Source organism: Telopea speciosissima, chromosome 3 (genome assembly GCF_018873765.1).
Source record: "Telopea speciosissima isolate NSW1024214 ecotype Mountain lineage chromosome 3, Tspe_v1, whole genome shotgun sequence".
NCBI lineage: Eukaryota > Viridiplantae > Streptophyta > Magnoliopsida > Proteales > Proteaceae > Telopea > Telopea speciosissima.
Genome location: NC_057918.1, coordinates 37,705,319 through 37,731,056, shown reverse-complemented (window position 1 = coordinate 37,731,056; position 25,738 = coordinate 37,705,319). Strand labels below are relative to the sequence as shown.

The 25,738-nt window shown below is 40.1% G+C and overlaps 2 protein-coding genes across 2 annotated transcripts; both read left to right on the top strand.

Moving 5' to 3' along the window:
- The first annotated feature begins 95 nt into the window (after nucleotides 1-95).
- Nucleotides 96-18,624, top strand: LOC122653504. Its single transcript, XM_043847357.1, has 4 exons — nucleotides 96-102; nucleotides 17,338-17,341; nucleotides 17,777-17,930; nucleotides 18,039-18,624. The coding sequence occupies exons 3-4, from the start codon at nucleotides 17,808-17,810 to the stop codon at nucleotides 18,441-18,443; spliced, it is 528 nt and encodes a 175-aa protein (XP_043703292.1). The 5' UTR covers nucleotides 96-102; nucleotides 17,338-17,341; nucleotides 17,777-17,807; the 3' UTR covers nucleotides 18,444-18,624.
- A 4,259-nt stretch (nucleotides 18,625-22,883) lies between these two features.
- On the top strand, nucleotides 22,884-24,828 carry LOC122655144 (cationic amino acid transporter 5-like). Its single transcript, XM_043849368.1, has one exon. The coding sequence runs from the start codon at nucleotides 23,044-23,046 to the stop codon at nucleotides 24,826-24,828; it is 1,785 nt and encodes a 594-aa protein (XP_043705303.1). The 5' UTR covers nucleotides 22,884-23,043.
- The last annotated feature ends 910 nt before the right edge of the window (nucleotides 24,829-25,738 follow it).

Sequence of the window (25,738 nt, the reverse complement as noted above, 5' to 3'; positions counted from 1 at the left end):
TAGACCTATAGGTCTTCATTGGGTTCTGGTCGCCCCAGTAGTGGTGGGCTTTCCAGGTACTCCTTCAGTTCTTCGAACGCCTTCTGGCACTCCTCTGTCCACGTGAGTCCTTTGGGCTTCTGAGGTTCTTTAATGTTTTGAAGAACGGCAGGCACTTGTCGCCCGACCGTGACATGAACCTCGAAAGGGCTACGACCCTTCCATTCAACCTCTGCACCTCTCTGACCGTCCGAGGGGTGCCATCTCCTGGATGGCTTTTATCTTGGACGAGTTGGCTTCTATTCCCCATACTAAAACCATGAACCCCAGGAATTTTTCTGATGTTACCCCGAAGGCGCACTTTGCAAGGTTCAGCTTCATCTGGTTCCTTCTCAGTACTGTGAAGGCTTCCTCCAGGTCAGGTGCTGTTGGGCTTGGACGCTTTTCACGAGCATGTTGTCCACGTACACCTCCATGTTGCACCCAATTTGTTCTTCGAACATTTTGTTGACCATTCTCTGGTAGGTGGCCCCTACGTTCTTTAACCCGAACGGCATGACACGGTAGCAGTAGTTCTCCTGGTCCGTCTGGAATGTCGTGTAGGACTCATCGCCCTCATACATTAGGATTTGGTTGTACCCCGAGTAGGCATCCATGAAGCTCAACATCTCATGGCCTGCTATGGCATCGATCAACAGGTCGATCCTGGGCAGTGGATAGTCATCTTTCGGGCAGGCCTTGTTCAGGTTGGTGTAATCAACACACATCCTCCACTTCCTGTTAGGCATCGGCACCATGACTACGTTCGCCAACCAGGTGGGGAATTTCTCCTTCTTAATGAACCCCGACTGACTCAGTTTCTCGACCTCTTCCTTGATTGTTGCCTGTCGGTTAAGGGCGAAGTTACGCCTCTTCTGGTGGACGGGCTTTCTGGTCGGATCGATGTGCTACTGGTGCTCTGCTATGGAGCGTGGTATGCCTGGCATGTCAGAGGTCGACTATGCGAAGACATCCATGTTGGCTTGGAGGAGGTGCCCGAGCTCATTCCTCTGGTCGCTACTCAACAGTGAGCCTATCTGTATAACCTTGGAGGGGCCGTCCTTACTGAGTGGCCATGGGATGAGGTCCTCCATCGATCTACCTCTCCTCTCTGTCAGTTCATCTCTCTGGTCGCTGACCAGGGTCTCTAGGCAGAGTGCCATTCCTTGGGTGTTGCCATTGTTCTTCTTTATGAAGGTCGCATAATAATCCCTTGCTTTCTTCTGATCTCCCCGGACCTCACCTACCCTATTATCGGTGGGGAACTTCATCTTTAGGTGGAGTGGCGATACGACTCCTCTAAGGGCTATTAGGGATGGTCGCCCTAGGAGGTCGTTGAATGACACCACGGACTTGACAACCATAAAGTTCACCATGATCGTCACTTATTGAGGGTGTACTCCGAAGGTGGCTGGTAACTCTATGGTGCCTCTGATGGAGGCGATCGCGCCCGAGAATCCATGGAGGTAGGTAGGTTCTGGCTTGAGCTGATCGTCCCCGAACCCGAACTACCGATAGGTGTCCAAGGAGAGCATGTCTACAAACGCTCCTGTGTCTATCAGTACCCTGTGTACAGGTCGATTGGCTACCTCCACCTGTACCACCAGGGCATCCCCATGTGGGAAGCTTAGTCCTTCCAGGTCTTCATCTGAGAAGGAGATCACCGTCTCAGTCTTGGCTATCTTGCTTGGCTTCTCTGTAACTCCCATGAACCGGGCATGGGCTTTGGCCTTCCTGGTGGACTCCTGCCTCGGTCCTCCTAGTATGGTGAGGATGGGGGCTCCCTTAGTGCCACTAGGCTCTGCTGCATCTCTTCGCTCTTCTGGGCGGTCTCTCTCTCGTCCGTCCTCCTCTCTTCTCTTCTTGATTCCTCTCTCTCCCGATCACGACCTCTATCTGCTTGACCTGAATGACCATCACGTCTTCCTTTCATGTATTTATTCAAGCTCCCCGCCCTTACAAGGTTTTCTATCTCCCTCTTCAGCTGGTAACAGTCCTCTGTATCATGCCCATTCTCCTTGTGGAAGAGACAGTACTTGTTAGGGTTTCGCTTCTCGGGTCCTACCAGCATGGGTCGTGGCCAACGGATTAGGTCACGATCTTAGATTTGCATAAGGATTTGTGACCTGGTTGTGTTCAACGGCGTGAACTCAGGGTTGCTGGCTTTTCACTTCTCTCAAGACGACTATCAGTTCTTCTTGATGGGCGATCGCTCTTCTCCTGTCGGTGTTCGATCCTTGACCTTTTGCCTTCCTTACGATCATCTGGCGCTGACCTCTTATTATCTTGCAGCTTGGCCTCTATCACCTTCTTCCTGGCTTGCAGTACCTCTGCCATATTGGCAAACTCATTACACCGCTCCAGGAGCTCCTTCATAGTCCTAGTCTTATAACGCGCCAGGTCTCTGATGCCTCCTGCCAAGGCTGCATGCTGGGTCTGGTCGTTCAAGTCTCGAACTTCCAAGGACTCCTTGGTGAACCTACTAACATATTCCCTGAGAGATTCCCCAGGGTTCTGTACTACGTTCAGTAGTTTGACGGTGGTCTTCTTTTACTTGATGCTACTCTGGAAGCGGGTGACAAATTGTTCGCACAGCTCCGGGAACGAACCTATCGACCTCGGTCGTAGCCTGGAGAACCATGAAGTAGCTGCACCCTTGAGGGATGCAGGGAATGCTCGACAAGAGACCACATCCGATCCGCCATACAGGGTCATCATCCCATTGAAATAGTTGATGTGGTCATTAGGATCCATGGTACCATTGTAGAGCTCAAAGGTAGGCAACCTGAACCTGGTGGGGAGTGTGGCGGACATGATCTCCGTGGAGAATGGATGCTGACCTGGTATGGAACGTGTCTCGCCCTTGGTCTGCTTCTTCAACCCTTCCAGCTTCTTGTCCAGGTCACGCAGTCTTCGATCTAGCTCCTCATCTCATGTCTATCCTTCATGCCTGGCAGGACGTTCACTGCAACCTCGTTCCCGTCCTCTCCTTAAAGTTCCCTCCCGCCTTGAGTGCTGGCGGGATGGTGAGTGGCCATGCTGTGACGAACCCTGGCGCGAAGGTGAGGGGCTCTCCTTCCTGTAGGTCTGGCTACGTGGTGGTATGAGACTTCCTCCCAGTCGACCTTTGAACACGGACCTCCGGATGGATCTCTTTGGGCTTGGCACCCTTATCCTAGGTGTTGGTGTCCTCCCACGCTCTAACCTTACAGGGAGGTCTGCCATCCTTCTGGGATGCTGGGAAGGATCCCCTGCTAGTGTACAAGACTTACTCGCCCTGCAACTCTCCCCGATCTGTCACCCCTAGGAGAAGACCTCCTAGGGTTTGATTCTTGTCGTGGTACCGACTCTGCTCTTAGTGATGACGATGTTCTGCGGTGGTGGGACGTGGCCCGCTGCCTCAGGTAGTCTCGAAAGAGTCGTTGTTCATCGAGGATTTGTCTCTGTAGGTCGTTAATTTGACCCATGGTGGCTGGTGCATTGGGGTCAAGTACCACCTCCACCACTACGTCGTTTGCAGGGTCGTTGTTGGGCTCGTTGACCCCGACTTGGTCATCATGAGGGATCTCTTCCTCCAGAGGGACATGGTCCTGGCCATTGGCCCTGCGTCGAGAGCACTCTGGAGGGGGTGATCTGTTCCTTGCAACATTGTTGGTGGAGGTAGTCTTCCTTCGGGGCGGCATAGTATGAGTATGGACGCGAGCCAGTAGGTATGATGGCTAGCATCGTTCTCACAGACGGCGCCAATCTGTTGCGTCAGGAAATCGTCGGGCGGTCCTACGAGTGTCGTCACCTGCAAGAGGACCAAGAAGTCACCAGAGAGAATCGGTGTGGTTCCGGCCCAGGGCTCTCCAATGCCAAAGTCAGATCTCCTGAGTAAATAGATGAATAGTGATTATTCCAGATGGGTTGAGGGTGTGAGATACCGCTTCGTTTATAGTGGTCTGTGGCGGAGTGGAGAGGCCCTAGTTGATGTGGAGTCTTCTTCGTGGGTGGAGGAGTCCTGAGTAGTAGGGCTCCTCCCTGGTTGGTTGTCTTCCCGTGAGACTTAGTATCCCAGTAGGGTTGTCCTTCTTGGTGGATTGGTAGATAAGGTCTCTGGTGCTTGAGTCCATTTGGGTTACATAAGTGGTAGGTGATGGCCCGGAGTCCTCGCGGTGGTGTATATCTTGTTGGCAACGTGGTGGTGGTGTCGTCCAGCTTGTACCTGCACCCTGTCGAGGTCTCAACACCTCAGTGGATGAGGCCTGAGAGGGAAAGATGTCCAGGTGGTCCTTGGCCCAAGGTGGGTGGTGCCCAGGGCGGCTGGTGCCCTGGTGGATGGCGCCCCAGGGGATGGCGCCCAAGGTGTAGCTGGTGTCCAGGTGGATCTCCTGCTGTTAGTGTCCGAGTGGATCTCCTACTGTTGGTGTCTAGGTGGATCTCCTGTTGTTCAGGGGCACGTGGCATCTTCTGATAGGTTGGGATGATTTGTGGTTCATCAACAGTAAATGGTGAAGATGATGGATACATAGGTGTTTGGGATACCCAAATTCTGGTTTCCAATAGGTAAAATTGAAATTAATTCTAATTTAGAACAAAATTTGTTAATAAGGAATCACAAACGTCACTTTTCAAATTTAAGGTACTTTAAACATTCTTTTTGCAAACTTAAGGCACTTCAAATGTAATTTACTTTTTTGTAATTAAAAAAATACCATATGAGTTTAAATAATGCTTTCTTTTATTTGGTTGAGATCCGAAAATAATGTTTTCTTTTATTTAGTTGAAAATCTGAAATAATGTTTTCTTTTGAACTATTATTTTTGGATTTCAATTGGGATATGAGCAATATTCAATTAAGATTGTAATGCAATCAACAGCAAACAAATTTAGTCCTATCCCAACTTAATGGGATCGACTACATGTATCCAATTTTACCAAAAAAATAAAAGACTACATGTATCCAAACAGAACATGGTAAGATTGTAATGTAGTATTTTATCAAATTCCTTTCAAGGTGACAAAGAATGTAACAAACTGATTTGATGAATATCACCAAGTTGATATAGTAGTCTAAGCCTTGCATATTATACACATATTCAAACGTATATTTAAAAAAAAAAACATATTTTTCCGTATTAATCCATTAATACACATGCATTTATACTTGGATTTTAATGTCCAAAATGTTAAACACGAATAAAACGCGAACTATACACGGACGTTTAAAAAAACAAAAAAACAAACACGCACACACACACACACACACACACACAAACTATCGATTGATTACAGATTACTTTTGCCCTAAACCCCTAGCCGGTTCACAATACGAAACCAGCCTTGCCCCCTTCTTCTCAGGCTCCATTCCTGGATGATTGAAGCTCCACTGCTTCAGATTGTAGAACTCCATCGGCAATTGCAGCGGCGGGAAGGCGACTCACTGCCCTCTTCTCTGGCTAGCTCCTGCCTCTGTGCCTTCTTTTTCTTCTCTATCTCCGTCAAGTCAATCAGGGCCTCTCTCCTGTAAGTTTTTTCTCAGATGGATGCATCTCTCTTTGACCAGTGATTCTCTATGCTCAATTTTGCAGAACCATATCTTTTTTAGAGTTGCTACCCTCTTTGCTAGTTTTGGTCAATGGATGAAAACTCCATGAATTTATTTGTTGGTTTCTCACTCTCTGTTCTCTATTATTTAAAAAAAAAAAAAATCAATTCATAGGTGATTGCAGAGGTGGACAATCTCTGTTCCTCTTCTTCTTATCCGTCTCCATCTACGTTAGCCAAACAGTTGCAGCCAATCATTGTCAGAGTAATCTTTTTGATGTGGATGTGGATGTGGAGCATAAAACTCATCATCCGACAAACCCAGACGTCCTATCCCTTCAACTATGGAACGTCCATATCCACCACCATTACCATATTTTATGTGATCATTTTCATCTTTAGTAGAAGCTTCATCCTCTTCAACTCCATCATTGTACACACAATCCTCCTCCTCCTCCTCATCTTCAGACTCATCATCAGAAGAAGGTTCATATCCAAAGAAAGACTCATCATCATAACCTTCCTCTTGTTCGGCCATTTGAGGTCAAGTTGCTCAAACTAAGCTTTTGGTCGAAGTAGAAGTTCGGAACTATTTTTTCATATTGCAACATAAAAAAGAGAATTAACATCACTTGGATGTATATATATAAACCTTATCGGGAGATGAAGAGCCTGTACTATTTTCGATGAACAAACTAATGGGTTCACTTAGAATTTAAGAATTAGCTTTGGAATTATTACTTGAATTTAATTTCTACACTGGAAATTAAATTCCAATAACACAAATTGCAATGCTGACTTTCCGTTTAACAACCATAGAAAAGAAAAATGCCCCGTTTCAACTTGCAACTTTCAAGTTATTTTATTATAAAATAAACTATGTAGAAATAGGAATGGTCGTATTTTTTTTTTATTTTATCGAGGTAAAGGACTAATCGTATTCTAAGTTCTAACTATTAAAAAAGAGTGAGCGTCTCAATACACGAGGCATCCGCTACTGCTCTCACTTGGCTTTTCCTTGTATATATGATTTTTTAGCGTCGGGGTCCTACTCTACTGTCGAGCTACCTCTACTATCGTGTGCACCCTAGACACAGCAAGGCGTCAAAAAGACTGAGGGCCACATGCAATGTCCGCCTTACCCCTACCCAAGCACCTTGCCCGAGCAGGGATAAGGCGAACATTGCGCGAGCTGCCACCCCTTTGAAATAATGTTTTCCGATATGTGAAATTCAAGCCATAACCATAAACTCATGTGAGTTGGGGGCAAATGAGTAAGGTCACAGGGCTCAGTGTAACCAATTGTGGTTACACCGAGCACAACCCTTATTTTATTTAGCTGAAATAATATTTTCTTTTGAATTATTAATTTTGGACTTCAATAGGGACATGAGCAATATTCAATTAATATTGTAATACAGGCAACAACAAACAAACTCAGTCTTATCTCAACTTAATGATGTGGGCTACATAGATTCAAATCAAACATAATAAGATTATAATGTAGTATTCTATCCAATTCCTTTCAATGTGATAGAGAATGCAATAAACAGATTTGATGAATATCACCAAGTTGATAATGCAGTCTAAGCCTTAGTTAGGAAGTTTGCATAATATGCGTATCCAAACATATATTTGAAAAAAAAATTGAATTTTTCCGTATATAATCAATTAATACGCTTTTATACGTGGATTTTAAGGTCTAAATTATTAAACACAAATAAAATGCGAACTATATACGGACGTTTAAAAAAGAAAGAAAGAGGTAAATTACATGTCACCTCTTGGTTTTCAAATGAAACTCAGATCACCCCCTGATTTAAAAAAAAGCTCAAATCACCCCCTCTACAGTAACGGTGTTAGCCTGCTGTTAGTTATTGACTTATTGGTATGAAATGACTATTTTACCCTTGTACTAAAACATTAGAATTAAATTTACAATACTATCTTTCCTTCATCTTCAACATTGGTCAAGGGTAGTATAGGGATTTAAATTTATTTAACTGACTGACATCATCACTTAACAACATAAAACTAATGATAGGGACTAATTTATCATATTGGGGTCTAAATCAGGGGGTGATTTGAGTTATTTTAAAAATCAGGGGGTGATCTGAGTTTCGTTTGAAAATCAGGGGGTGATGTGTAATTGACCCAAAAAAGAAACACAAACAATTACCTTTGGGATCTTTATCACCTCCAGTTTGCTGACCGGCCCAGTTCCCCAGTTCCTCTAACAAAGGGGCTGAAATGACCTCTCTACCCATGCCCAAACACCCTGCCCGGGTGGGGTCCACCATCCCCCTATTAGAGGAACTGGGGAACTGGGCCGGTCAGCAAACTGGAGGTGATAATTTTCCATTACCTTTGCCCTAAACCCTTAACCCCCAAAATCACCTAGCCGGTTCACAATACGAACAACCTTGTCCCCTTCTTCTTAGGTTCCATTCCCGGATGATTGAAGCTCCACTGCTTCAGATTGTAGAACTCCATCGGCAATTGCAGCGGCGGGAAGGCGACTCACTACCCTCTTCTCCGGCGAGCCCCTACCCCAGTGCCCCCTTTTTCTTCTCTGTCTCCGTCAAGTCAATCAGGGCCTCTCTCCTATAAGTTTTTTCCCAGATGGATGCATCTCTCTCTCTCTCTTACTAGCGATTCTCCATGCTCAGTTTTGCAGAGCCTTATCATTTTTAGAGTTGCTACCCTTTTTGCCAGTTTTGGTAAATGGTTGAAAACTCTATGAATTTATTTTTTGGTTTCTCACTCTCTGTTCTCTATTATTTAAAAAAAAAAATCAATTCATGATTGCAGAGGCAGACAATCTTTGTTCCGCTTCTTCTTCTCTGTCTCCGTTAGCCAAACGGTTGCAGCGGCCATTTGCGGTGGTGGGAACTGGGAACACTCCATTTAAGGCTCTTTCCTCTCTGTCTTCATATGTAAGTCGTTTCTCAGCCTTTATGGTCTCCTTTTTTTCTTTGTTTGCTTTTATTTGGTATAGAGAATACCGAGGAAGGAATAGAAGGTTGAAATGGGATTTTGTTCCTTGGATTTGTGATTAAAACAAGGAACCCATGTGATACATCAGTGAATCTAACTGAGAATGAATAATGGAATTGAAATAGGATTTTGTTGATTAAGGCATGCCCATCTGTTAGGTTACACATTTGTTAGATTCATTGATGTATCGCAAAGAATGCTGTTCTTTTCCTTTCACTTCTTCTTTTTCTTTTCTTTGCCATGTTTCTTTTTTTGAGTTGATGACACTTAATTCACTTCTGCAAAGTTGGAGATTCTATCAATTTTGCTAAGTGGGAAATTTTATTTCTTTATGTTGCTGTCGAATTCCATGGAATTAAGAAATCATATAGATTCACTAATGTATGAGTGCATCTATTTCTGTGTTTTCTTTTGAGTTTATGGGATTTTCATGGTTCTAGAACACATCATGTCTTACTTTTTTTTTAAATGTTTGATGAGATACTGTTATTGATATGTTGATATGTTAAATGGTTATCTTATGAAATGTAATAGATTTTTTTTATTCTAAAATCATTGTCTATATGCTATTATTTTATTTATTAGGTTGTGAATGTCTGTTATATAGTGAATATCTGCCCGTATTTTGCTTATAGAGTGGCCGTATTAAACACATACCATATCATTGCCGTACACGTTTATTATGCCAGGTTTTTGAAAAGTATTATTGCCGTCTGATCCATTTAATTCCCATATGTATTCGTATCCATTTGATTGCCGTTCTCGAACTTACTAACTAAGGTCTAAACCATAGGTTCAAATTTGTAATTTGAAAGTTGATAATAATGTGCATCAATCATCCCTTTTGATGACCATTCTAAGCTCCAATCAAACTATAAATTTGGCCAATCAGTAAATTTATTATTGTGTTTATTAGGTGTTCAAGTCCGTTGCATAGTGAATATATGCCCATATTTTTACTCCCGGATTTGTACAGAGAAACCGTATTAACATGTGTCGTATAATTGCCCGTACACGTTTTATTGCGCCAGATTTCTGAAAAGTGTATATTTATGTTTAGTCCGTTTATTTGCCGTACGTATCCGTACCTGTATTATTATCGGTCCTGAACTTACTATGGTTTGCATGTTTCCCGACTTGAACCCGCAACCACTAGGTTGCAATGGAGCAATCTTATCGTTGCACTGAGGTCCACCCTCCTTTTTTATTTAAAAAAAAAAATAGAAATTCTTCTAGACTAACTTAAAATCTACTAGAAGTAACTGGAATTGAGTCTAACAACTACCTCTTAATAACCTACTAAAACTAGAACAACAAAATAGAAGCTTAGTGCCCGCTTGATAACCTTACCAGAAACAGTTTCTGGTGTTTTTTCATTTTGAGAAATGAAAAAACACCTAAAAAGTGCTTGATAAATAGTGTTCCATAGAATATGTTCTTGGATGGATAAATCAAAAATTTTGAGCTGTGGAAGAGTTTTGATAGAATATGTTGGATATGTTCTGTCGTTTCTTGACACAATATTGATAACCTTACCTGGTGTTTCTGTTCTGGAAGTGTGCTGCGTAACAAGAAAACATTTTTTTCATTTTCTTTGCTGAAAAACTGTTTTTTATCTGCTTGGTAAACCTGTTCTGGAAACATTTCCATAACACAAATGAACACCATTAGTGCTTGATATAATTTGTTTCTGTTCTGGAAATGTGACCAATTTTGATCAATAATTATATTGAATAATGTATTTTAATAATATTTATGTTGAATATTGCATTTTAAACATTGTAATTAAAATATGGGTAGTTCCTAATTGATATTAATTACGATAATGCCATTTCTTTTTCAATTATACAAAAAAAAAGACTTGTAAAATCCTTTTTCAAGGACTAAATTAAAAATGTCTAATTTTAAAGATGTCATTAAAAATATGCATAACTAACTATGCTATGAACATTTCAATAAAGATTCCCTTGGTCCAATAAAAGTGTACAACAAAGCTTAAAATAAACAGTATTTTCCAATTTCCAATTAAGATACCCAGTAAAATCTGCAGTACAAGCAATCAATGATTTGCCGGTACCCTTCTTCCTTCGATCTTGAGGTGTTCTATTCAGGTTCCTCTTTTTGGTTACAGTATGAGTCACTTCTTCCTCTCCATCACTTGATTCTATGTCATCCAAACCTCCATAGTTTGGAAAATCTATTTGGGTTTGAGGAATAACATCCTCAGGCTCATCGATGACCCTAGGAGGAATGTTCACTGTCATTTGACTCCCCCTCTATCTCCCCGAGCACGATGTTCCGAAAAAAGCTCTTCCAACTTAGGCCACCATGGAAGACCACTCTTTCGAAATTTAGACCAAGTTGGGTTTGCCTCTTGGTAAACAACCATGGATTTAGTACACCTAACTTTTTAACTTTAATTAGATATATAATATATAACTAAAAAAAAAAAAACTTCGTTTATTACCTGTATAGCTCGTTCCCAAACGGAATCTTTAGCAGTAGCAGTCCTAGTCTGATGGTCCCAACCAAATCCTGTTGTATCTAGCAGTTTCTTGAAGCTATCATAATCACCCCGTAATTTGTACATTTTATTACGGAGTTAGTCCTTAATAAAAGAACATCGAAATGCAGCTTCAAATCCAGCTTTGATGTTAATTACTCCAACCAGTCTTGGTAAAGTTTGTGTTTGTCTTTTGACCATTCCTCATATTATCAACCATTAAAGTAATGAATTTTTCGGTCTCAACTACAGTCCAGTTGATAAACATTGGGGCAGGATTTGAACTAGATGCCATTTGAAAACCTAAATAAATAAATAAAAAATATAACAATTGGTTATCATTATATATAAGTTATATTAAAACAAAAATAAAAAAAACAAATATGCATGGTTGACCTCAACTAATCCCATTATTTACTTAAAAGGGTTCAGACTTCCAATGAGGGAACAAACCCCAGACTTTGACTGCAGAAAAACAGCAAACAAAGAAGAAGAAGAAGAGGAGGAAATCCACTTGATGCAAAAATAAACAGCAAACAAGCTACAGAAGTCACATCTATCCACTTGGTAAAATGTAGATTAATGAAATTCAAGATAAAAGAGTCATCTCTCTCTCTCATTACAAATATGAATAAAATGGAATCTATCTTATGACATCTGAAATACCAACATAACCTAGCAAAATAACAAGCTATAGAAGTCACATCTATCCATGAGTTTCCACTATACTAAAATATAACAAGGACTAAGTCAGTCTTCAAGGTGACAGTGCATAAAGCACAAGATCCAAACAAAGAAAAAAAAAGACAACTTCTTGAAATTGTTAATTGACACAGTAACAATACAGTTCCATCTCTACCATTTAAAGTTCATCTCACTTCACAATATAGTTCCATCTCTACCATGCACCCAGTAGACCAATATATCCCAGAATGACTTCAAAATTCAGATATGAGTCTATGAGTGCCTTCTAACCCACAAGAAGGCATCTTCGTTGTTTCTGAATATAACAGACTAAGCTTAATTACCAAACCAGGCATCAACACAGGAGATATTAGGAAGCTTTGTTTTGTGTACCTGTCCTTTCTGAGCCTTCAAAAGACTCCTCAAATCCTTGAATGTTGTCTACTTTTCATCGGGACCCATTTCTCTCAAATTCTAGGAAATAATTTTCCATTTCACTAAAAAGATTTTCCTTTTCCTTAATCTTCTGGGGTCAAATTCTGATTCAACTCCATTTGTAAGAGTCCACTGCAACCTCTTGTGTTCTCTCCATATTCTTGGAATATGTTCTGTTTTCCACCTCATCTTTTTCAGGTTTATTAGAAAGACCTTTCTTAATCTTTAGCATAGTCTCTGTTTCTTGCTTGACCAAGGATACCACAATTTGTTGGAGGATTTGGTTAAGCAATAAATTAGAGACATTGTTTAGATACATTAATTGTTATAGACTTTGGGAGGAGTCAATTTGCTTTTATAGAGAAAGGGACAGCTAGTTTGTTGACAAATATATATAGGCAACCCAGGTAGGCAAAGTAGATATGCATAGCTCTGATGTATTACTCTTTTGGAAAGTGATAAGATACTAATTTAACATTCAAATACTGGGAAAAGTTAAAAACTACTGATTCTGTGTATCCAGAGATGGATAATGGAAATTACTTTGGAGACTACTGGTTAGAATATGTAAGAGATACCACCAGTAAACCAGGGAATCAACTCTATCATTACTTGTGGGCAGTGGGTCTTTCACTCTTTCTCAATGAATATTCAGTCCTTTCTCAATGAACGAAGCCACAGTGGGTCTTTTCCCATTCAACACTTCAAGCACCAGAACCCCAAAGCTATAAACATCAGTTTTTTTAGTCTAAAAATTGATGAATTATCTTTATTATTTACACTACAGATCTCATAAAAAAAAACAGAAAATGAGAAGAAAAAAAAGCCCTAAGATCTTGAACAGGGAGCGACAGAGAGGGAAAGAGAGAGTGAGCAAGAGAGAGTGCATGATGGAAAAGACAGAGAGTTACCTTGAGAGTTGCAGAAAACCATCGAAATCCGTTCAAATCGAGAACCCCCAGAGCACGACAGAGCGAGAGAGCGAGACGAGACAGTGAGACCAGGGAGAAGAGTGCGTGAAGAAGCTCTTTTTGTGCCACCGAGATCCCTTTTGATCTGTAGGAGAACCCCCAGAGAGTTCCAGGCAGCGAGAGAGCGAGAGAACGAGACCTTCGTGAAGTTGTGAGATTGATCTGTAGGAGAACCCACAGAGAGCGAGAGATTGAGAGAGTGAGAGATCGAGGGAGTGACAGAGCGAGAGCGAGAGAGTTCCTTCGTTGAAGAATAGTGTTAGGTTTTGGGGTGGGGTTGGGTTAAAAGTATTGGGCACAGTTTTTAATCAATTTGTGCTGAGCAAGCAGAACATGTAAGACATGTTCTGTAAAATGTCTTCTGGAGAGAAGAAATTTTGATTTATGCTCCAGAAAACAATTTATAAAGAACAGTGGTTATCAAGCAGTTTTTGTGCTCTGGTGTGTTTCTCAGCATAAAAGAACACCCGAAACTGTTTCTGGCAATGTTATCAAGCGTGAGTTCAGGTACACCGTGAGTGAAAGAAAAAAAGGAGCCTTCTCATATACTCTCTTCGTCCTCACGGCCAGCCATAACCGCTTCAACGAAAAGTTCTCATCGTCTCCTTCAATGACTACTGCAGAACCAGGTCGAAGAGTCTCATCCAGGTACTCTCGCTCTCACTCTCTCTCTCTCTATCTGTCTCTCTCTCTATCTCGTCCTCTGTCTCTCTCTCTATCTCGGCCTCTGGCTCTCTCTGATCTGGTCTGATCGTCGACCATAGAAGGTGTGATTTTCATGTAAGGGAACTCTTAGGGTTCAACAATGACAGTGGAAACCAGTATTGGCTCGAAATGTGTTAAAAAAACCCCATTCCCCTTCTCCTTACACTCATCGTTGAACCCTAGATCTAAAAAATCTCGGGTTATTTGGACTAGAACCCATTTTCCCTTTTGTTTTTCTGAATTGATGTTGATTTTACTGATTATCTCTCACCTATATCTGCAAATCTGACCATCCAATTAGGTCCAGTTTTTCAGCATGTCTTCCCCCTTCCCAGTAACTGAACTCGACCTCATTTCATTCCCTGCTTACCACCTGATATGCTATTATCTGTTTTCTCCTTAATTCTGGATTTTATTCTGTGTGAAAAGAACTTGTTTGGCTCCTATTTTCTTAGCAAGGGGTGGGTGTGTGTGCTCAGGTGTAGGGCAGCAAGGGGTGGGGGTGTGTGCTCAGGTATAGGGTAGATCTCTCTCTATATGCTGTGAATTGCAGCTTTCATGGTTTTCAGTAGACAATATGCTGTGGTAGATCTCTCTCTCTCTCTCTCTCATGCTGAGCCGTTTTGTAATCATTGAGAATTTTAGTCTTTGTATCATACTATCATGGTTATCATTGATAAGTTATGAAGTTCCATTTTTATGAGTAGCTTGCTTCCTATTCTTCTTAGTATTTGGTTCCAAATCCTATAATGGAAGAAAATACTGCAATTCAATTGTGCGGAAGTTGATAAAACATTATACTAGAATCTGAACATGAGTTACTATAATGAGGTGAATCTTTATTCTAAGTGCTCTTAAAATGCCCACCCTTTGTGAAATACAGCTCTGAAATGGGGTTCACCATGTACATTTAAGTAACTTTCCGCTCACCATTTCCATGCTAATGCAGTATTAGACCTGCTGTATCTAGTTTACTAATGATCTAAGTTAATGTAATGAAATAATCTCTAATCATAGAACTAGGATTGAGGGCCTCAGGTGTAGGGCAGGTAGGAATAATTGTACCCTTTAACATGAAAAGATTCTGCTTTTCATTAATGCTTGGCTCAATATATGTAGTACTATGCAAATGTTTGACATCATTTGGAGGTGTGCTCAGGTGTAGGGGCAGCAAGGGATGGGGCTGGGTCTGTGTGCTCAGGTGTAGGGCAGCAAAGGGTATGGTGTATGCTCAGTTGTAGGGCAGCAAGGGGTGGGGGTGTGTGTGCTCAGGTGTATGGGGCAGCAAGGGATGGGGCTGTGTGTGCTCTCAGGTGTAGGGCAGCATGGGGTGGGGTGTGTGTGCTCAGGTGTAGGGCAGCAAGGAATTGGGCTGTGTGTGTATGCTCAGGTGTAGGACAGCATGGGGTGGGGTGTGTGTGCTCAGGAAAGATAGCAAATCAGAGAAAGCTGTTTGCTACACTCAGGAATATGTGGAGCAGTGGGGAGAGATTTACAAGTTAGCAGAAGAGAATTGGTGGGTTCAAACTAGAATTCCAAAGAGATTTCAAAGTTGGAGGAGTTCGAAGAGATAGGTATCGAATTTGGTCTACAAATAGTTGACCAACTTCTATATGAGATCATTGATGAACTCTATGGATTTCCATCAAGAATTTTCCCAAAAATGATTGAAGAGATCCTGTAATAACTTTGTATAAACAAACTCTGCAAAATTCCTTCTGTTAACTTTTTGCTAAAATTTTTTTTCCACTGTATTGAAGTTAGGTCCTAGTAATGACTGAAGAAGAAGTAACTGTATGAACTGTGTATAAAATCTACAGAGTTTCTTCTTCATTTCCATTTCTTTTAACTTAGATCCTTACTATTAGACAAGAAATACATTTAGAAAGAAAAGATCACAGAAGCTATGTGGAAATCCATGAAAGTAGATTGGGGTTGGAATAAGGAGTAAAACAAAGAACATTTAATAACAAGAAACAACTGGAATTTTTCACAGTATAAGAACAAGAAATGTACATTCCATGTCTTTCTTTGGCTATGACCACATGTACTCTATGTTCAATGGGGTTGTACAGTGTAACAAGATGTGATGGTCAAAGTGTACAATACATGTTGTGTTTCAAGCATTTAAATTCAAATAATTCTATACTGTACCTCCCATTCTAATTTCTTCACCATAAGTACAGCTACGAAACCTAGACCAGCTAGCCTAGTGCAAAACAGGGTTGGCTTGGGGATCAAAGTCACCACAAGTCCATAATTCCACTGTATTGCCCTGGGAAACCAGTGATCAGTACAGTTCATGAAAATGGATCTTTAATGTGGATCTGTGGGGACTGTTAAATTTGGGTCCCAGTTTCAAACATGGAATATCCATCTACTAATGTTTGGAATCTACTAAGACTTGCCCGTGGAAGACTTTGGATTGTCATAGGTAGTTCATGTGAGAGAGGACTCCACAATCATCTCGTGGAAAGAAATCCTCTTCAACTAAACCTAAAGTAGTGTTGCTTTCAAGGAAATGCAGTTTTTCCCCCAATTTACTGAATACATCCTTTCATTACCGTAAACCAAAGATGTCCAGAAAATAGGTGCAAGCCTCACAATCTATTAACAACATTTGGGATCTCTGGCTAGTTAGTCGCAACATGCATTGATAATACCTTTATTTATCACAACCCCTCCCTCCCTCAAACAAACTGAGATTTGGGCTTTGCTTTGGGCTTTGCTTTGGGCTTTTATAACAAGAGTCTTATAAGCAGCTTAGGTTTTAGGCTTCAAGCATAGTTTTAAACTTTTATATGCTTGGGTTCTAAGCACATTCAAGAAGGTAAGATTTGAGCCAATAGATGCATGGCAGGGAATGTATCACTTTTTTTTTGATAAGAGGCAGGGATTGAGTAGTAAAACCCTGTGATACAGTACGATCCGACAAAGAATGTTAACTGGAGAAATTCAAGACGCAGAGCAAAGGTCAAGGATATTTAAAGATATCCTTGATGTTGTTTAGAAGCTTGATTTAAACAAAGGAAGAAATTAGAACCCCATTTGAGCATATTTGGCATCTTGCTTTGTTGTAGACTTTTATTGGACCATAAAACGTTTAATTACAATGTTTATTTTAACCTTTATTATCTAAAGTACATTATTCAAGACAAATATTATTAAAACTGGTCACATTACATGTTCCCAGAAACAGATTTTATTAAGCACCAATGGTGTTCCAATTGTCTTTTGGAAATGTTTCCAGAACAGGTTTACCAAGCGGGTCAAAAACGGTTTCTCAGCACAGAAAATGAAAAAACTGTTCTGCTGTTTCCCAGCACATAACCAGAACAGAAACACCCGTAAGGTTATCAAGCGGGCACTCAGTTACAAGACCAGAAAACAAAAATTACTGAAAATCTCTAGAAGCTGCTGTAACGCAAACAAAATAGGCCTAACACTTAAATCGATTAGCCTATTTCCTTTTTCTTCTTCTGCCGGCTGCATCAGGAAGGTAGTTTTTTATTCTATTTGTTCAGGGAAAAGAAAGAACTCGAGTGAGGAAAAGGTGGATGTGCAGTAGATCAACATTAGCAGGGAGGTGAGGTAAAACAGGAACATGGGAAGAGTTGGATGGAGGTTTGTAGAGAGGAAGGGGAAGTAGATCACCATGGAGAGTTGTGAAGAGAAAAGTAGGAAACAGACGAGTAATTCATAGAAGGAAAGGTAGGAAGAGTAGTGGGATTGAGATTGATGATGTGGCAACTCCATATTGAGTTTTGAGCTGACTCCCTCTTAGGTACATAATTTATAGACATGGAATCTATACCTACCACAGAATGCCTATGTATACTGACTTTCTTTTCCTTTTTACATTATTTGAGGAACAGAAGGTGGATATGTCATATTACTCTCCCATCTAACTCTTACCAATAACTCTCATATGCAGTATTCAGATCATCGACAAGGAAGGAAGCAACATGGGCAGCAGGTTGGGAAGACGGGTCATCCATTTTGCTAATCTCCCCATTAAGCTTCTCATGCCCTCAACTTTCAGCAACATCAAAGAAATTGCACTCAAAACTATCCCTTCAGCTTCAAAGGTGATCTAATGTGCTATCAATTGTTTTCCTCTTATATTTGAACTTAACTATTAAAATATATTTATTTATTATTGCTTCTTCTTTGTTTACCTCTATGTGTATAAAAAGATCGAAATCAAGAGAGTTCTTGAATCATTGTATGGCTTTGAAGTTGAGAAGGTCCAAACCCTAAACATGGAAGGGAAGAAGAAGAAGAGAGGCGGACTACTGATTGCAAAACCAGATTACAAGAAAGCCTATGTAACCCTAAAGAATCCATTATCCATCTCTCCAGATCTCTTTCCGATGCGTGTAATTGAAGAGGAGAGGCAAAGAATGAATAAGCAGTCAAAGTCGAGCATTGTTGAGGAAAAGGAAGGGAAATCTCATTGGCTTGATGGCAAGGGCGACAACAGATTTAAGCCTGAGAAGCAACCAACCAATAAAGGAAGTCGTGGTGGTCGTGGTGGTGGTGGTGACTCCAATGCTGGGACTGCTAAATTCCCTTGGAGTAGCATGCATTCATCGAAGTAGTTGTCTTCATAATTCAAGCAAGTTTCTTTTCTATATTTTCTGGTAGCTTTGATTGTGGAATTCTGAAGGTGTTGATTTTGAGCAATCCTTTTGTTCTTGGATCTAGTTGACGCAGGTAAGCGTACTTCATTTTAGTTGGAAATAATTGACTGTCATTCTTGAGTTAGCACTTTTTTACCTTGTCTGTTCCTTTAAACGGGAAATTTCTTGGACATCCTTGCTTCAGAGGAAACTGTATTAACTATTTGTCTGTCCCTTGAAAAACTTGGGGATCATCTAACTTCCCTGCGTATCTTTAATTGAAAGACTGAAACTTCTATTAAGCAAAAGTTGATGATTTTCTACATTACTGTTTTGTAGCAAAAGAACCTTCCAACCTTTGTATGGAGCCTTGTTGATTTGTTCACGGCATTACACTTAAACAACTCCAAACATTTCAACAGGCTCAAGATCCAACCATGGTTCAATGGTTTACACCTGGGAAATCATTTATACCAAATTTGAGTTCCTTTTTGATAGAATTTTATAAGATTTTAGTTGGTGAAACAACCTTGACCTGTCAAATAATTGTCTATTGAAGAGTTATTTATTGTCATCCTGTCTTATTTCCAATTGAAACTAGAACATCCTTCCTCTTCCATTGAGTATGTACTAGAAAATTGCAAAGTGAGACTAGGGCTTATTAATCAGTTGTCATTTATTACATTGTCTTACTGATTTTAGAATGGAATATATGAATATCCTTGTGGGTTTTGTGTAACATATTTATTGTTCAATGGTCAGTATACATCATGTAATTTTAAGCAAGGAATATATGAAACCTTTCTGGCGTTCAATGCCATCACATCCCTGGCATTATTGGGCATATGAGACATTTGAAGGCCACTTAAGGAGACATTAGAAGATTCGAACTGTATAATTTTGGGTTTTAATGTGAGACTCTTCTTGGTCACTGTATCGGTTACTAACATGATTTTCTGCATCTAATATATGATATCATTCTGTTTTTATGTGATACTTTGTTCTTGTTCCATGGATCTGTTAAATTCATGTGATTTTCAGTAGAGAATATGTGAACCTCTCAACAGTTCAGTGGCATCCATCTCTGTTGTTTTAGTGTATGAGCGTGTTTAAATTAAAGCTATACTGTTGACCTTGGGCAGCATGATCTCTACAGGTAACCATCTATTTTTTTGGGGGTCACTAAACTAAGGAAGATTAATGAAACTATATACACAAAAATTGCCCTAAAGGCCTTCAGGAGAATAAGTAGTCCTTATATTGTACATCATTGTTTAGGATTCTCAAAAAGTCAGTAGGGGGAGACAAAATTCAGTAATATTTCTTTGCCATGCAATTTGAAGAGCATGTCAAATAGCCCATAATTCAGCATTTAAGTGTTGTAGTGTTGCCAAAAAAGCAGGAAAATGCTTGAATTACAATGCCATCTGAATCTCTTATCAGGCCACCAATGGCAGATGACCCAGGATGTGTGGGGTACCATCTGTGTTAACCTTATAATTGCTTAGGGGATGTTTCTCCCAGCCAATGTTGATGGAAGTAGAAGTTACCTGAAACCTTAATTGATTGAACTCAGAGGATAAGGTTTAAAAAAAAAAAAAAAAAGGCATACCCAGTGCACGAGGCTTCTGCAACTACGGGGCTGAGGAGAGTGTTATAATGTACGCAGCCTTACCCCTGCTTTCGCAAAGATGCTGTTTCTAGGGACAAACCCGTGAGTCTGTGACCACTTGGTCACAATGGAGCAACCTTACCATTGCAGAGGATAAAGATTTCAATCTTTTAATATTTTTTCTTTGGAGGGGTTGGGGGTTGGGGGTGGGGGGGGGGGGGGTGTGGTTGGTTGTGTTGGAGTTTTGTCATTCTTCATTCATTCCATGGGTTATTGAATGTCATCTGAGTTGTGCTAGTAAAACATGCTTACCTCTCTGGCTAGTAACTGAAAACATAACTTCCCTTGTTTCCTTTTGTTTTTTCTCTTTAATTTGGTTCATGCCTTCATGGCACACCTTTGTCCAAGTGAAGGCTGGATCATAGGTAGTAAATTTGTGTTTTAATCATGGTTATACAGAACTTAAGAAAATAAAAATTTCTTTCATGTGTTTCATATATTCCTAGGCTTTATTTTGCTGCATTTTTCTGTAGTACTATTAATTTTTTTTCTTTCCATTTTTAGGGTGTACTTGTATTTTATAGTAATGTATAAACATATTAATATGTTGTATAATATGCCAAATAATTCATTGTAATTTTCAATTTTTATACCAAATTATATATGCCCAAATGTATCATGTACCATACTTTTACCGTTCCAAATTTACTTAGTTATGGGCTGGGTTGGACACAGGTTTAGACAACCAAAGCCCATAGACTTTACAATGAAGCATGTTAACACCACCTCCACCTTCTCCTGATGACATATCACTCCTAAGCAAATTCTTCAAATCATCTACTCTTTGATATTTTATAAATTTATCCAGGGTTTTATTGCATAGTATTGGTTGCTGATGCCGATATGATATGGATTGGGTCCTAACAGGGTGAAAATGCAAAGAAACTACCTTTTTAACCGATACCATTGATACGTATCGGTTAGGAATAGGTATTGGTCATGACCAATATTAATACAGACTGGATGATACAGCTATTATGAAACCAATATTAAAACTCTGGATATATCATGATTCATGCATTTCAAAGATGCAGACTTTTGTTCCTTCTCAATGAGAAATAGCTCAGTTCTTTGCTCTCAAAAATTCTACTTATCCACTGTCCTTTGTTTTCTATTGACAAGATTGTCTTATACGTTTATTTAGAACTGTCACACTTTCTTTTAATCGACTCTTATCTTATTTCCATAAGTTCTTATTGAAAGGGTATAAAAGGGTTTTTAAAAATAATTTCATAATAATATATCATCAATGTCAGTATTAAAAGATGTCATTGTCATGTATATTTTTCGAGTATACATTACTTTCATTAAAAAAAGTTGTATGTTATATTAAAAGGACAAATAACTAGACGTATTAAGTATTTGACATGAGGGTTGTCAGTAAGAAATCTCTTTTCGGTGGCTCTTTTCTAACATGCTTGGTTGCATATAACGGTTTAGAAAATTGGGGATCAGCCCAGCTTGATCATGATTTCTACCAATCCGAATCAATCAATCCAAACTGGGTTTCTAGGCTGATAATGTTTCCAATTCTGCTTATTTGAATCTCTGTTGCATATATAGAGGAACAAAAAATCTCTACAATATCATCCAATTTTAAGCATCAATTTGGCTTCCACGTAATAGATACCAGGGCCATAAGAGGGTTATTTTTCCCTTGGTTGGCGGGCCAAAGGAAAACAGCTGTAAATGCCTTATTTTGTTGGGTTTCAATCATAGTTAGAAAATTGGGTTTGATTTGGACAAGTCATCCGAGTCGAGTAAAAATTTTTGAAAAATCCGGTCAAGAGTCGTATAGATTCATCTAAGATAAAAAATGATGAGGCTCGATCATATCCACCTCTTCGGATCTACAAAACCCAAATCCTCTTGGTTGATGCCATTCCTTTTTTTTTTCCCTTTATTTTTTTGAGGTTGGGGTTGGTTGTTGAGGAGGCTAGAGAGAGAGAGAGAGAGAGAGAGAGAGAGAGAGAGAGAGAGTTTGTGTGAGAGATTTCACCCACAAAAAAAAAAAGTGTGAGAGAATCGAGTCTCTGGGACTTATCCACCTCTTGGGATCTTCAAAGCCCAAATCCTCTTAGTTGATGTCATTCCTTTCTTTTTCTTCCCTTTATGTTTTTTGAAGTTGGAGTTGGTTGGAGAGAGGGAGGGAGAGAGAGAGAGAGAGAGATATTTTTTTGATAAGAGAGAGTGAGTGAATGAGTGAGAGAATCAAGTCTCTAGGACTTGTCCACCTCTTGGGATCTGCAAAGCCCAAATCCTCTTGGTTGATGTCATTCCTTATTCTTCCATTTCTTGTTGTCATAGGTTGGGGTTGGATCTTGAGAAGGCTCCATTAAGGATGAGAAAGCATGATTCATCCAACATTTCTTCAATATGAATATATAAATGCTTATAAAGACAAGTTACAACAGAGATTTGATAGAAAATCATTAGAATCCACAACTAATCCGACAAATCTAAGTGCCCATTCACCTGACAAATCTTCTAACAAATATCCAATAGCATATCATGTGCCCACTCTAAGTAGAAACAAAAAGTTCCCTCTTCTTTTGTCTTGATCGTTAAATTTAATCAAGATCTTTTTCTTGGAGTTATATATAAATATATATTCATCATTTTGATCTTCTCTTGTCCAATGGCAAAGGTCTGTACTTGACCGTGAATGAATGTTGCATGGCCGTGCACGAAACCTTTTGTCGTATATATTCAATCATCAATAATACATAAAAGAATATGTACATAGTAACATTCAATAATTGAAAAAAAATATATATCAATCCTTCACAGAAGATTCTATATAAAGTAACATTCAAGTTTAAGACTTCAGTTCAATCAATTGCTTCAACTATATACTGAGCCAAAAACTAAGTTGAAGATCAGAAAGATCAAAGTACTTTCTTTCGGATGGGTTCAGCAAAGGGATTGCGCAATGATGATAACCAGCCAAGGAGTTATTGGAGGTGGAGCAAGCAAGATTTCTTTCCTGAACAATCCTTTCAAAGCTGGGACAACTATACAACAGCACTCTCACAAACATGTTTTCGGTTCAAGGACCGACTCATCAGCCGATCTGATGATGCCAGTGAGATTGGGGAGGTCCGGAAACAAAGCGAGAATGACATGAAAAGGTGCCTAAACTGGTGGGATCTCACATGGTTTGGGTTTGGTGCTGTCATTGGTGCTGGTATCTTTGTCCTAACAGGCCAAGAAGCTCATTATCAAGCAGGCCCTGCCATAGTACTGTCTTATGTTGTTTCAGGTCTTTCAGCAATGCTCTCTGTCTTCTGCTACACAGAATTTGCAATTGAAATTCCGGTAGCTGGAGGATCGTTTGCTTACCTGAGAGTAGAATTAGGAGATTTTGTTGCTTACATTACTGCAGGAAACATACTCTTGAAGAGCATTGTTGGTGCTGCAGCTGTAGCCAGGGCTTGGACTTCTTATTTTGCAACACTTCTGAACCGTCCTCCCAACTCATTACGGATACAAACACCTCATTTAGCAAATAATTTCAACCTTTTGGACCCAATTGCAGTAGCAGTGCTTTTTATCTCTGCAACACTTGCAATGTTAAGCACTAAGAAGACATCAGTCTTCAATTGGGTTTCAACAGCATTAAACACAGTTGTGATACTATTTGTGATAATTGCAGGATTTGTTCATTCTAACTCTTCCAACTTGACACCTTTCTTACCTTACGGAGCAAATGGAGTCTTCCAAGCAGCTGCAATCGTTTATTTTGCCTATGGTGGATTCGATAACGTTGCCACCATGGCTGAAGAAACCAAAAACCCATCGAAAGATATTCCATTGGGTCTGCTCGGATCCATGTCAATAATCACAGTAATTTACTGCTTGATGGCCCTGTCATTGAGTATGATGCAGAAGTACACAGATATAGACCCAAATGCAGCCTACTCTGTTGCATTTCAGAGTGTGGGGATGAAATGGGCAAACTATTTAGTATCTCTAGGTGCACTTAAGGGAATGACTACTGTTTTATTGATGAGAGCACTTGGTGAGGCGCGCTATACTACTCACATTGCTAGGGCTCACATGATCCCACCATGGTTTGCTCTTGTCCACCCTAAAACAGGTACACCCATCAATGCTACTCTCTTTATCACAATTTTAAGTGCCTGTATTGCTTTCTTCTCCAGCTTGGGTATCCTGTCAAGCATGGTATCCATCAGTACACTCTTTATATTCGCGATGATGGCAGTCGCACTCTTAGTGAGGAGATACTATGTGAGAGGAATTACTCCTCAAAGAAACCTCTTCAAGCTGGTAGCTTTTCTGTTAATCATTATTGCTTCTTCAATGGGTACTTCAGCTTATTGGGGCTTAAGGCCTAATGGTTGGTTTGGTTACACCATAACTGTTCCATTCTGGTTTTTGGGGACAATGGGGATTCAATTGTTTGTGCCTCAGCAGAGGACTCCCAAAGTCTGGGGAGTTCCTCTTGTTCCTTGGCTGCCTTCCTTGTCTATAGCAATGAACTTGTTCCTGATGGGTTCTCTTGGCTTCGAGGCTTTTGTGAGGTTTGGTATCTGTACAATTGTAATGCTGGTTTACTATTTGTTTGTTGCTGTTCATACAACTTATGACTTGGCTCATCAAGATCAAATTGCTACCTCTGATCCAGCAAAGGATGTAGAAGATAACAACAAAGGAAATGAGGGAGCTTAATAGAAGAAGAATATTGTCTTGAAATTCCATCTCCACCCATCTTCATTCAGTGTGTCTCACAGCAATGATTTCAATTAGCATGTTAGAAGATGATACAATATTATAATATATGTCAAATAATTTATTGTAATTTTTAATTTTTTTTATACTAAATTATATATGCCCAAAAGTATCCAATTTCACTAGTTATGGGCGGACCTTTATCGCCTACAGTTCCCTGCCCGGTATAGTTTCTACAATTCTCTAACAAAGGGGGGCAAAATGATCATTCCACCCCTTGATCGAACACTCTGCCCTGGTGGGGTCCACCCCCTCTTGTTAGAGGACTGTAGGAACCGTACCAGGCAGGGAACCGTAGACGATAAAAATTCAGTTGTGGGCTGGGTTGGACCCTAGTCTAGACAACCAGAGCCCATACACTTTACCATAATGCATGTTAACACCATCTCCACCTCATCCAGGGTTTTAGTGCATGGTATCAGTTTCGATATTGATACGATTTGGATCTGATCCAAATAGGGGTGTCAAAACCTAGCCTGAACCGATGAAAACAAATCAAACATAAAAACTGGACTGAAACTAAAATAACCAACTAATAAATGGTTAGCAGAAACCAAACCAATAATAAACCGTTAAGAGAAATCAAAACCAGTGCACCCTTATTGGATCGTGTTTAGGACCCACTCATTCTCACACCGAAATCGGTGAAACCAAGCTGAAATTGATCCAAACGACCTGATTGACATCCTTAGGTCCAAATATGCTGAAAAGGCAAAGTAAAATACCTTTTTAACCAATACCACCGATACGTAAAACAAAAATCAAACCATGGGCATCTCTTAATTCCCCCGAATCTCACCACTATGGGAGCGAAATGGCGGGTATCAACCGTTGGCTCGTCAACACCCAG